This window comes from Diabrotica virgifera, chromosome 3 (genome assembly GCF_917563875.1).
Source record: "Diabrotica virgifera virgifera chromosome 3, PGI_DIABVI_V3a".
NCBI classification, from domain to species: Eukaryota; Metazoa; Arthropoda; class Insecta; order Coleoptera; family Chrysomelidae; genus Diabrotica; species Diabrotica virgifera.
This window is the reverse complement of record NC_065445.1, coordinates 208,659,638-208,673,644: the sequence shown is the minus strand read 5'-3', so window position 1 is coordinate 208,673,644 and position 14,007 is coordinate 208,659,638. Positions and strand designations below refer to the sequence as shown.

Genomic DNA, 14,007 nt, shown 5'->3' with positions numbered 1-14,007 from the left:
TGGGCTGTGGTTTCACTTCTAATATAAACTCCTGCAGAATCGCATACATTAGTAGTATCCAACATTTTTTCTCTTCAAATACGCGATCAAAGTTGAAAACTTGGAAATATCAATGCCATCATAAAGAAAAACGGTGGATTTAATCATTGAATATTCTGCCCAGAGGCTTCCACGAGCTTTCAACTGCATATGTCTTTGAACGAAATATGCCAATAGAGTCTTTTCTTCGATTCTTAAATTCTTGCCTTCGCACCATTTTTTAAAACTTTGGTAGGTATTTTGATAACGGATTTTGGATTTTTCGGGAATAATTGCGGAACACCCTTCTTCCCAAGCCCGTTCAATTTCTTCAAATTCACTTTCGCTCATGTTTTAATTTATAATAATCAAAATTGTACTTAAAATTATTGACTAAATAAAAACTCAATTCTCCATTGTTGTTATGCACCCTAGTTACTACCTAACAACCAAAGTATCTATCTTGATAAAATGAATGAAACTAGTCAATATGACGAAAATGTTTAATTTTATAATTTATAATGGTATCAATCGTGCAAAAAAACGTTATAAGCATGTCGAACGTTAAGGGTAACCGATCTCAGACAATAATTGGAGTCGTCGCTCCGCTCCTCCTCCAAACAATTGTCTTCGATCGGTATAAAACCCTTACCGTTCTCCATACTTAATATACTATTTGTGATCCGAGTAAGAGTTTCTGAAAAAATATAGTTCAAGTCAAAAGTTTAAAGTGGGCCGTTTTCTGCACTTTAGTTTATTATACAGGGTGTTAGTAAATAAGTGCGACAAACTTCAGAAGGTGATTCTGCAATAAAAAATAATGATAGTTTGCTATATGAGGCGTTGAGCGCAAAAGTGGCCCAATCCACAAAATTTTTAAAAATGAGTTATATGCAGAAATGGCCTGCTAGTACAACAGAGTTTATAATGCAAATGCGACCCAACCCTAATCATGCTTCCCTCCGCGAGATGGCAGTGCAAACCACTTTTGCACTCTCAATATTCCAAGTCATTTTAAATGCAAAAACGGCCCAAACCTCATGGGCCGCTTTTGCATTAGCAGATTTGCAGATTTGACGTAAAGCTGATTGGGTACAGTCCGAATTTTGTTCCGCAAAAAGTGTTAATTGTTGTGTTAATTACTATATTATGAGTGATACAATTAGACAATACAACGAAACAAGTTCAGGTGAGTATCTACAAACATTCTTTTAATATTATGACATCCTATCTCCCGATCTAGACATAATAAAATTATTCAATTTATACTAGGCTGAGGTACCAAATAACGTTTCAATGTTTGTATTCCTTCGCATTTTCAATCGGAACTTCAATTTGAGCTTTGATCCTCCAATTTCAGACAGTTGTCGCAAATGTGATGCATTTAACGTTAAAATTAAATCCGCTATAGCAAATAACGAATATTATCACATTATTCAAGCAGGGCAAGAACTACATCAAAGAAAGGCAGACGCCTCACAAATAGGTATGAATCAGGACACAGCAGCTGCTGTTCTCGACAACGGCCTGACAGCTATTTCATTTGACCTGAAAACGTTAGCAACACCAATTATTTCTACGGGAATTGCCTACTACAAAAGGCAATTGTGGACGTTTTGTTTCGGAATTCCTAACTTACAAACACATGGGGAATGAAAGCATTGCTTCACGTGGACCCCGCAAGAAATAGGATCCTGCATTGCACATTACATAAAGAACTATGTTGAAACGAAAAAATTGATTATGTACAGTGATCAATGTGGAGCTTAGAACAGAAACTTTAAACTTTGTACTTACATTGTTGCAAGCAACGAATTTACAGTAGAAAGTATAGATCATAAATTCTTAGCCTCTGGACGTTCATATCTACCGAATGACCAAGATTTCGGACTTTGATTGAGAAGAACAAGAAGCACTATAAAAACATCTATGTTTCTAGTGACTGGATGCAAGTAGTGTCCGACACGCGAAAAAAGAAAAAGTTTCCTGTGGTCGCAATGAAATCCACAAAATTTTTTTTTCCACGCAAAGTTTCGGAAAAGGCGTTAACACAACGTAAAACAACTAAAACAGGAGAAAAAGTAGAGTGGTTGTGCATACAGTGGCTACACTACAGTAAGGAAAAACCTTGATTTATTCAATTCAAATATTCCAACAACGAAGAGGTCCTTTTTATGAAGCTAACATGAGAAAACGGGACAAGAAACACTTTTTGGAACTTGCCACATTCAATCAGCGATTATTTGCAGGACCAAGGCTGATACAAGTAGCAAAATACAAAGATTTGCTAGCGTTACTTGATTATATTCCTCCCGTCTATCACGAATTTTATAAACTACTCCTGCAGAGTGAACGTGCTGCAATAGCAGGACCTGGGCGCAATAGCAGATGATGACCATTGAAAAATATTGTAAATAAAGTATTATTTGCCTTAAATAAATTTAAATACTTGTATTTTCCTTTTTTTTTGTATCACAAGCCCTCATTGCTTTGATCAGTTATAACAAAACCGTAAATGCAAAAGCGGCCCAAACCACAATCAAATCTTTATTTTTTCAATCACATGCAAAAAAAAGTAATATTACCATACCTAACACCATTTTACATACAAACATAAAAAAATAAATGACACAATTTAAGTTTAAGAAACTTTAATTTGCATTTAAAAAAAGAGCAAAATTTCTTTTGCGATTTTCTCCAAGTTGAATATTTTGGGCTTGGGCCACTTTTGCGCTCAACGCCTCATATAAACGTATGTCCGCAAATGCTTCGTTTCTGAGATATGGGATGTTAAAATTTTTCTTACAAACTGTTGTCTAAATATATTGCTCTAAAATCGGATGAGATATACAAATGAAATTTGGTAGGTTTTAAGAGGAAGTTATTACGCATTATTTAACATACAATTAAGAATTTTATATCCATCATTGGTGCGTTTTGAGCGAAAAATCCGAATTCGAAAAAGACGAATATATATGGTGGCATAAAAGAACAAGGTTTGTGGCGCAGGCGTTACAACTTTGAGTTGTATAGAAATTTTGGAGAACCTGACGTTGTACAATTCATTAAGGTAGCACGCCTTAGATGGATAGGTCATGTAATCAGGCGAGAGGAAGATGCCATAGTCAGAAAAGTTTTTGACCGAAGAGGGCCGATAAGACAACGAGCAAGAGGAAGACCGAGACTTAGGTACCAAGACAACATAGAAACTGATTTGAAATCTATTGGAATTAGAGCATGGAGAAGAGTTGCCAGAGACAGGGGCGAATGGAGGAATGTTCTGAAGAAGGCTTTGGCTCATAAACAGCTGTAACGCCACTGATGATGATTGGTGCGTATACGAGTACTTAATGACCTGAATTTTATTTAAAAAAATGGTACGTCACTGTAATGCGTCAATGTAATAATTTTTTAATTGCACTTTTAATTGGTGACAAAATCCTTTCTTGCTTATTTTCATATAAGGTGCCGTTTTTATTCAAAAAGATATATAGTCGAGGAAATGAAGCATTTTGGCTCGCAATTTTTTCGTCCAGCATGGATTTACTTGAAATTTTCAAAGAAGGTAGGGAATAGTCCAAGGATCATTTTCTATATCATGCAGCTGTACGCTAAAACCTTGGGGGTGGTTGCCACCCCATCTCGGGAGCGGGAATTTTTTATTACATTTTAACTATGTAAATCGATGTAAAAAGCGATTATAAGAAAAAAATGTTTTTTACATTTTCTTCGTAAAACTAATATTTTTCGAGTTATTCGCGCTTGAAACTAACAGTTTTTCGATGAAAAAATCGACTTTTTTAGAGGGTTTTTTGAGAATACCTCGAAAAATATGTATTTAATCAAAAAAACTGTAAATATCAAAATTGTATCTTTTAGTAACACAAACTAAATTATTTTTCTGTAATATCGCTAAGACCAATACAAACCGAGATACGGCATGTTAAAAGTTAGCTTTTTTCGTCAAATGCATAATTTGAAATATTCAAAGTAAAATAACGGAAAAACTTTGCATTTTTCGAGGAAAACTTAAATAATATTTTTTCAAGTATATAGTTAGGCCTTTCAAAAAAAATAATAAAAAGTTTCTAGTCTGAAAAGTAAGTGACTTATGATCAAAAAAAAAGGTCGGTACCTGCTTTTCTCTATGAAAAAATGAGTAAAAATAACCCCCTAACTACCCTCCTGATTAAAAATTGGTCTTCACCTTTCTGCAATTCCTTTTATATTTGTATTATAAATACACCCAAGAAGGCTGACCTATTTAAAAGGTCTAATTTAAGAAAAATTGGAGTTTAAAGGAAAATTAATTTTTTGGAATTTCCCATTTTTTACCTTTTACTTCAAAATATCTCCGAAAATACTGGAGATACGAAAACTGATAGAATACCAAATTGTAGCTTCTTTAATAACTAAAATTCCCTTGTGCATAGATTTTCATGACAGTGCACAGTTAGCGAGATATAGCTGTTTAAAACCTCTATTTACGAGCAAACACCCCCTTATTCGCGCCTTTTAAACCCACCCTAATTAAAAACTGAGGGATCTTACGGAATTTAGTTTACATAGTCTTATAACTCTTCAAGAATCCTACAAAGGCATTGTTGAAAAATCTTTTCACCGCCAAAAATGAAGGAGCTATGTTTATAAAACGATTTTTTTTTTCGAAAAATTCGGATAGTCCGCTTATGGATAATTTTCAATATATGTATAATACCACAGAACCGTTTCGTATACTGGAAGATGACTAAAAAACTATTTGTATTTGTATTTGTACATATTTGTAAATTCGTATTTTTGTGTAAATAAATGTTTTTGTAATTCTTTAATTCTACTTTTTTTTCTGTATAGACCTATTAAAATATCTACTTATAAAAACTGTAATGTTATTAAGGGTGGTTTTTAAGGGTTGAAATATTATGATATTATATCCTAAAGTATCAAACAATCATTATTTAACCAATCAAAACCAACTTTTACCAATATTAAAGTATACAATGTTTTTATATAATTTTTGACAATAAGTGGTTGTTTACATCCCTAAAAATAATCAACGCCATTAAACATGATATAGAATATGAAATACAGGGTGAGATGATCCTAATTCCAAATTTTTATGTAAATCGATGCAAGCCGAAATTATTCTTTTAGGATAAGTAAATTTTTTATATAGCTCCAACAAGGGTAGTTTTAAGGGTTGAAATATTATGATAGTATATCTTAAAGCATAAAACATTCATTATGTAACTAATAAGAACCAAATGTTGACAATATTAAAGTTTAAAATGTTATTTTATAATTTTTTACAACTAGGGGTAGTTTTCACCCTTACAAAACCAAAAGTGTACAACGGCTCAATATAGAAAATGAACTAGAGGGTGTAATGAGCCTAATCCCAAATTTTTGTACAAATCGATACTGGACGAAAAAATTGCGAGGTTTTGCCATTTTTTCAGCTTCATTTCCTCGACTAATAAACCATCTTAACACATTAATGTTTTATGTCTTTAATACATTGTCTAATAGACTTATGTACATAAAATAACGTGAGGATGTGAACTTTTGAGATCATTTTGAACATTTGAAGCGATTTTGAAGTGAAAAATCTGTCTTGCTTATTTTCATATAAGGTGCCGTTTTATACAAAAAGATATAAAACATCTTAACGAATTAATTTTTTATGTCTTCAATACATTATCTAAGAGACTTTATGTACATAGATTTATGTGATGATGTGAACTTTTGAGATCATTTTGAACAGTTGAAGTGATTTTTTTTTAATTATTATTCTCACAGGTCTTGGGAAATATATTGTATACCCATTCTTTAAGTGTAAAGTAATTTGTTTCTCGTTTTAACAAATTTTTTCTGATAAACTTGGTATGTATGAATTAGGAATAACATATCTTTTAAAATATGTAAAAAATATACAGGGTGTCCATTTAAATTAAATAAGCAAGTTTATTTACAGTAGTAGGGTCAGTCAGGGTAATTGGACACACTATTTGAAATATGACATCTAAGCATTTGAAATTTATTTAAAAATATACTGTTTTATACCTACTATAGTAAAATAAAAGGCTTTGGCTATTATACGATAAGTCTACAGTAGAATGTCTTAAAAACTAGTAAGAAAAAGTTACAAAAAAATAAGATATTCAAAGTTTCCATTTACCCCAGTAATTTGAAAAAAAAAACTAAAAAATGGAGTAAAAGTAAACAACAATCTCAGGCTTTTAACCCGGGAGTAGTCGCGCTCACTTCTGTAACGTCGATAGTCGCCTATCTCAAAATACGAATTTAAAACAAATTTTTATTTTGTACTATTTTTATCTACTTTTTATATTGAAAATATATATTTCTAACAATTTTATTAAAAAAACCTGTGTTACCGACCACCTTCCAACGGCAATACCGTCCACCTTTCTATATCGGCCAATAGTTCTTTCATTTTTAGTGGCCGTTACTGACAAATTTTACAGTACATATTACGAAAAAGGATGAAATGTGAGATTCTATCTAACGGCGCGACTACTCGCGGGTTAAAGCTAATTGGCTCTCCCCAAAGCCATAAATTCCACAAAAAGAAGAAGAAAAAAAAATTCCTACGCATTACTACACCCTTCCTCGAGGAACTTACGAAATTTTTTCAAAACTGCAAAATTTTTCATCAAATTATCGCGAAAAAGGATAAAAATTGGTGACGCGACTACTCGCGGGTTAAACACGTAACAATATGGTCTTCAATTTTGGCTAACCATGCAGTAGGCACACTAGTTCCATCTTATCAGTTGGTATGTTTCTACCCTTTATGCAGTTGTAAATAACGCAATGTGCAATACTGTAGTAAGCAGCAGCCTCCCTATATATGTTACTTTTTTTTTGTTTTAACATCTGCCACCTCATTTTTAAACTATTCAAAGAGTATTTCATTGGTTCTCTTTTCCGTATGTACTTCCTCAACATTTTAAAAATGGCAAGACCTGTAACCTTAACATAAAAAATTGTAATAAATAACATTCAAATTAACATTGTAGACAATATAAATATTCTTGTAGTAACTATAAATTATATAATCAGTATACCTACTTAATACAGAGAGATAAAATTTGTAAAATATTGGCACTGTTCTAAATCAATTTATGTGTTTAAAACAATCAAATTTAAATTGCACAGAATGGACATTCACTTAGTATGTGTAAACAAATGAATAATATACCACACAATAAGCAAAGACGGAATTGTAATTCTGTGTATGTGATATTGTTGTAATATTTCATTTCTAGCCATAGTGAGTACTGTTTCCAATCAGCCCTGTTTCCAATTACCCTGACTGACCTAACAAAAAATATGGCAAAAGGTATGTTATGTGTTATTGCATGTAAAATTTCATGAATATTGTCGTTTTTGTTCCAAACATATTTACTTGGTTTCATACTTTATTCCAACCCTGCATATGCACTCACCGGCACAATTAACCACCCACCATGTATTTCCTTCAATTTGCAGAAATTGTCAATCTTAGAAGAGATTTTAAATGACCATCAAAAGAACACCTGAGAATGAAAATAATATAGCAATAGACAACTAAGTATACTATTGAACGTGTGGATGCCTTCACATATCTGAGCATAGAAATCAGTCAGAAGAATTCCGTAAGTAGCGAAATTAATGCACGTATTTCCAGTGGAAATCGTACATACTATGCTAATAAAAGATTGATGACATCGAAATTACTAGATAAAAGAACCAAAATGACTATGTACAGAACCTTGATTAGACCTGTTGTAACCTATGGTTGTGAAACCTGGGTAATGATGAAAAAAGATGAAGCCCAACTCAGGACATTCGAGAGAAAGATACGAGAAAAGTATATGGCCCAGTGCAAGAGGAAGACAGCATATGGAGAATCAGGAGAAACAACGAGGTTAACACACTGCATGAATCAGGTTTACTATATTGAATCACTAGATTTTCCAGCCAATAAACTTAATGTTGTACAATTTGGTTTATAAATATAGCGAATTTTGACTGAAATGTCAAAAATAAGCAAAAATATGTGGTTTATCCCTAAATATGCAGCAATGTATCAAAATATGCTAAATATGTATATTGTCAGGGCCCCCGTAAGGGCTACTCAAAAAATTCAAAAACTATATTCTACATTCTAAAAGCTAAATTCAAAAACAGACAAAATAAAATTTGCAATATTTTTGTCTGAGAGTGTATATTAAAGTCAACATATGTAATAAGAAAAGATTAAAATAGATAAGGCCCAAAGAGATAAGAATCACTATATATACAGGGTGTAACAAAAATACAGGTCTTAAATTAAATCACATATTCTGGGACCAAAAATAGTTCGAATGAACCTAACTTACCTTAGTACAAATATGCACATAAAAAAAGTTACAGCCCTTTGAAGTTACAAAATGAAAATCGATTTTTTCGAATATATCGAAAACTATTGGTGATTTTTTATTGAAAATGGACATGTGGCATTCTTATGGCAGGAACATCTTAAAGAAAAATTATAGTGAAATTTGTGCACCCCATAAAAACTTTATGGGGATTTTGTTCCCTTAAACCCCCCAAACTTTTGTGTACGTCTCAATTAAATTATTATTGTGGTACCATTAGTTCAATTGAATATTATTAAAACTTTTTTGCCTCTACGTATTTTTTCGATAAGGCAGTTTTTATTGAGTTGAGGCTTATTTTTTAATATGTTTACATAAAAATTTTATGGGGGTTTTGTTCTTTTAAACCCCCCAAATGTTTGTGTATGTTCCAATTAAAATATTATTGCGGTACCATTAGTTAAACACAGTGTTTTTAAAACTTTTTTGCCTCTTTGTATTTTTTCAAAAAGGCACCTTTCATCGAGATGTGACTTTTTTTTAATATGGTTCAAAATATCCCTAAAAATGTAAATCATAAATAAATGTTCATATTATTACCAAGTCTCCATAATCGTACTTAACCATATACAAATATGTGGTGGATTTGACAAATATTCGAAATATCTCATAAAAAACTGATTTTTTGAAAAAGTACTAAGAGGCAAAAATGTTTTAAAAACATTGTGTTTAACTAATGGTACTACAATAAGTAATAATTTAATTGGAACGTACACAAAAGTTTGGGGGGTTTTAAAGGAACAAACCCCCCATAAAATTTTTATGGGGTGTCCAAATTTCACTATAATTTTTTCTTACGATGCTACTGCCATAAGAATGCCAAATGTCCATTTTTAATAGAAAATCTGCAATAGTTTTCGATACATTCGAAAAAATCGATTTTTATTTTGTAACTTAAAGGGCTGTACCTTTTTTTTGTGCACATTTGTACTAAGGTAAGTTAAGTTCAATCGAATTATTTTTGGTCCCAGAATATGTGATTAAATTTATGACCTGTATTTTTGTTACACCCTGTATACCTTGGATACAATAATTGTTTTTAATTATTATAGTGTTCCCTTTATTAGCCATGTGGGAGTTGGATAAGGGATACTGTCATTGATAACTATATTAACCCTTACACAACAGCAATTTTTTAACGTGCAGTGCCCCATATGAGGGGACTTTTGGGCCTTGCGCTTCCCGGTTAACACTCCCACACATATATGGGTTTCCCAACATTTACCACAAATGTAAACAGGTTCATTAGTGTAAAATTGAATAAACAAGAACAAAAGATAAATGTTTTATTAATTATTTATAAAAATGATTATAACGTTTCCCTCTCTGAAGTACATTTTAATGCAAGTGAATATATGGGTCTCCTGTATATGTGGCAAGCAAACTTATGCACATATATGCGATTCCTGATGTTGAAGGGTTAAAGGATATTATAAGGAAGAAGGCAAATAAAATGAAAATTCAAGTGATACAATCTAGATGAGTAATTAATAAATAAAAAATTACCTGCCACTGGTGAAAGGGAAAGCTGTAGAGGATAATTCCAAGCACCTAAGATGAGGGCAACTCCATAAGGGTCATGCAAAATATAAACAGAATCCAATGCATTAGCCAAACTTTTTGACGGTTTCTCAGCTTTTGTCCAGTCATGGATATGCATCAATATGTATTTAATCTCATTCTTTATAACATCAACTTCCATCAAAATAGATTCGATTTTACTTTTTCTTAGATCTTGACCTAAGGCAACGGCAATAGCTTGAGTATTGTCGTCAATCATTTTCACAAGGTTTTTCAACTGTTTTATTCGGAAGTTCACAGATTTTGTTTTTCCGGTTTCGAAAGTATTCCTGAGAGAATTAACAACATGTTCGGCTTTTTGAGACATCCTGAAGGAGCTTTTGAATGTTCTTTCTTTAGGAAACGTTTTACACACTCACTTTGTTTGCTTAATTAACTGTGATGAGATTGTGATTGTGTGCTGAGATCTTGGGCTGCGTATTATTGTTGTTAACCTTAACCAGTTTACAAACCAATCAAAACAAAAAAGTTAAAAACAATTTCTATATTGACACAGAACATATGAAAAAAATACTGTCATTATTTTGTTATGACAGCAATGACATTGTCAAGTGTCAAGTTCAAACAAAATAGGAAGTTCGTAAGCATAGACCGTACGGTACGGAAAATTACATTTTCGAAATCATAAAAAAGTCGAAATCAGTTAAACTAATTATTTTTTAAAAAATGATATAGCATTCAGAAGATCTGAAGAGTAAAAATATTTAAATAAAATACGCTTTTTCCATTAACAAGCTTTCAGACAATCAAAATAAATAGCTTATTATACAACATATTTTTAGAAATGTAATTATATACTACAAGTATACAGGGTGTTTCATTAATAATTGTCCATATAGTAACTGGAGAAACCTTAGCACAAAATACGAAGATTTAACCTAAAACACTTAAATAAAATGTGGTTCCTTACTGAGTTACAGGGTGTTTTATCTAAAAATTTAAAAAGTATTTTTGCTCAGCATTTGAAAACTGTTTGACGTATCCTTTTCATACTTGGTAGAAAGTGCGACTACTATACACTTTACTAAATTATGATAAACAAACGTTTCTAGCTACTACCAGAGGCGTACGACAGGGGATAGTGAATGGTTGACCCTTCTCAAATTCTACGCCACTGGAGGAATTACTATTTTAGTGCCATTTTTAGATTTTCCAATACTTTCTACGTAAATAATATACTCTTCACTGGTAACGATAAAGTTATTAGTTTTCGAGATATTTGAAGTTAAATATGAAACGGCACAATTATTTTTATTAATTTATGATATGATTCATATGATTAAAATTTAAAAATTATTTGTACTCAGTACTTTAAAACTATTTGGCGTATCCTTATCATACTTGGCAGGAAGTGTAGACACTGTACACCCTACTAAATTAAGATAAATAAACGTTTCTAGCTACTACCAGAGGCGTACGACAGGGGATAGTGGCTGGTTGACCCTTTCCAAATTCTACGCAACTGACGAAATTGCTATTTTAGTGCAATTTTTTGATTTTCCAATACTTTTTATGTAAATAATATACTCTTTATTCGTAACGATAAAGTGATTAGTTTTCGAGATATTTGAAATTAAAAATGAAGCGACACAATACATTAATCAAAATAACCGTGTAGTTTCATTTTTAACTTCAAAGATCTCGAAAACTAATGACTTTATCGTTACGAATGAAGAGTATATTATTTTCATAGAAAGTATTGGAGAATCTAAAAATTGAACTAAAATAGCAATTCCGCCAGTGGCGTAGAATTTGGAAAAGGTCAACCATTCACTTTCCCCCGTCGTACGCCTCTGGTAATATCCAGAAACGTTTGTTTAACGGAATTTAGTAGTTCGTATAGTACCTATACTTTCTGCCAAGTATGAAAAGGATACGTCGAATAGTTTTAAAATGCTGAGCAAAAATAGTTTTTCAATTTTTAGATAAAACACCCTGTAACTCAGTAAGGAACTACATTTTATTTAAGTGTTTTAGGTTAAATCTTCGTATTTTGTGCTAAGGTTTCTCCAGTTACTATATGGACAATTATTAATGAAACACCCTGTATAGAAGTTTTTATATTGTATATACCTGCTATTTAAACATTACCTGCTCACTGTTTATACTTTTTTTACATTTTGTAATCTGTTTTTCTTTAGTTAATACAATAGGTACTTATTGTATGCATAACAGCATACTTTTTATTAGAGAATATTTTTTTTATCTAAAATAATAGGTACTATTATTATAAAAAAAGTATAAACAAACAAGAACATATTATTTTAATTTGGATTTCTACAATATTTTAACTTTAGACGATATTAACTAAACTTAAATGGATTTTTGATAGAACCAAACAAACATTATAAAATTAAGGCGAAGATTTCGGTTTAATGTATTAGTAGCCACATCTTTGTAGATGTTGCATACTTCGTGGTGCCACAATTCCATGGAAAATAAAAAAAAAATAATATAATAATGTAATATATTGTTATGACATAATAATATACAACTACATTGTAGTTGTAGTAATAGTCCATTCACTCACGGTAAAATATTGTAAAATCACTAGATTTTAAAGAACTGCTTGAATATGACATGTTTGGTTGGCATAAGTACAGATAGTTAACATGTAAAAGGAAAAAACATATTGTAGGGATGTGTGCTTTTGTCCTGGGGGTGTTTTTCACTCCTGGAGGATGATAAAATATACGTTCAATATAAGTCCGGAAGTAGATAAACTGACTAATTATAAGCAACTTATTTTGTTCTATAGAGTTTTTTCGCTAAGTCAATACTTTTTGAGATATTTGAGAGTGAATATGTTCATTAAAAAAAAAAACACCTTTTTAGACGGTTCTTCGTGAATAATTCAAAAAGTAAATATTTTATTGAAAAAAATATTCTTAGCCAAAATATAGCTTACAAAAAGTGAAAAAATGGTATATGTGTGAGGTCTGTAGACTCAGTAGAAGCAGGGACTTACATGAATTTTGTTTAAAAATTATATAAAAATGTGTTAATATGTAGTACTAATACAATTTTACATATAAAAATCTACAACTTACACAATTTACTTTTCATACCTCGTACGAAACGATGTTTCATTCAAAAAAAATCTCAAAAATTTTATTCATTACATGATAGGTACGTCTCAAAAAATGTATTTTTGAAAACATCCCAGTATTACGACAGAATCACTCCCACTTTTAAGAGGATATTATTCAAGTTTAAAGGGCTATTTACAATTTTACAGATATTTTTTTAAAGCTAAAGATATAATATTAGACCGGTCTAGTTAGACTCAAAAATAGGAGTGAGCGAGTGAGGCTACAATAATTACCATCAAGCTGAAAATTGGCAGGATTGTTCAAAATACCATCATAAAGGAAATCTAAAAAGTCCTCATAAATCCGACCCGTGCTAAAAAATTTACGCGGGGTCAAAGGTCACCAAATATGGTTTTTAGCGATTTTCAGCGAAACGGTAAGTTTTATTGTAAAATTAGCTCTAACAAAAATGTAGGTTAGATAATTATCTATAAAAAATATCTTGATAGTTTTTTCCTAAGAGCCACTGTTTTTGAGATACAACGATTCAAAGAGTTGAAAGACTTCTAATCGTCATAATATAATATGTATTAGTACACCAGGTATATACATCACTGAAGCTGTAATACAAGTAAACATAATATTCATTCGGTTAACTTAACTTATATTACACATAATAATATAAGACTATAAATATGATAATGTTTCTACTATACAGCTTGCGGTCTACCGAGGGATGCAATGTATAAGCTGTATCATATTACATTGCCAACAAAAAAATCTTTACAAAGTGAATGTAACGCGAAAATAATAAGAATTATTTGAATTTTACGGCTTTATCCCAACAAAAATAGTAAATTGATATGAAAAAGTATTAACTTATAATAATTCTTTTTATTTATGCGCCTTAGTTCAATTTGTAAAGATGGGTTATGTCGGAATAAACACGTTTGTCG

The 14,007-nt window shown here is 31.3% G+C and overlaps 1 protein-coding gene across 1 annotated transcript in view; it reads right to left on the bottom strand.

Annotated features, from left to right (window-relative positions):
- LOC126881523 (aldehyde dehydrogenase, dimeric NADP-preferring) overlaps window positions 1-10,504 on the bottom strand; it is a 103,037-nt gene extending 92,533 nt beyond the window's left edge. The window contains exon 1 of the mRNA XM_050645836.1: window positions 9,945-10,504. Coding sequence (XP_050501793.1) covers window positions 9,945-10,326 — 382 coding nt within the window. The 5' untranslated portion in view covers window positions 10,327-10,504. The remainder of the gene's footprint in view (window positions 1-9,944) is intronic.
- Between the last annotated feature and the right edge of the window lie 3,503 nt (window positions 10,505-14,007).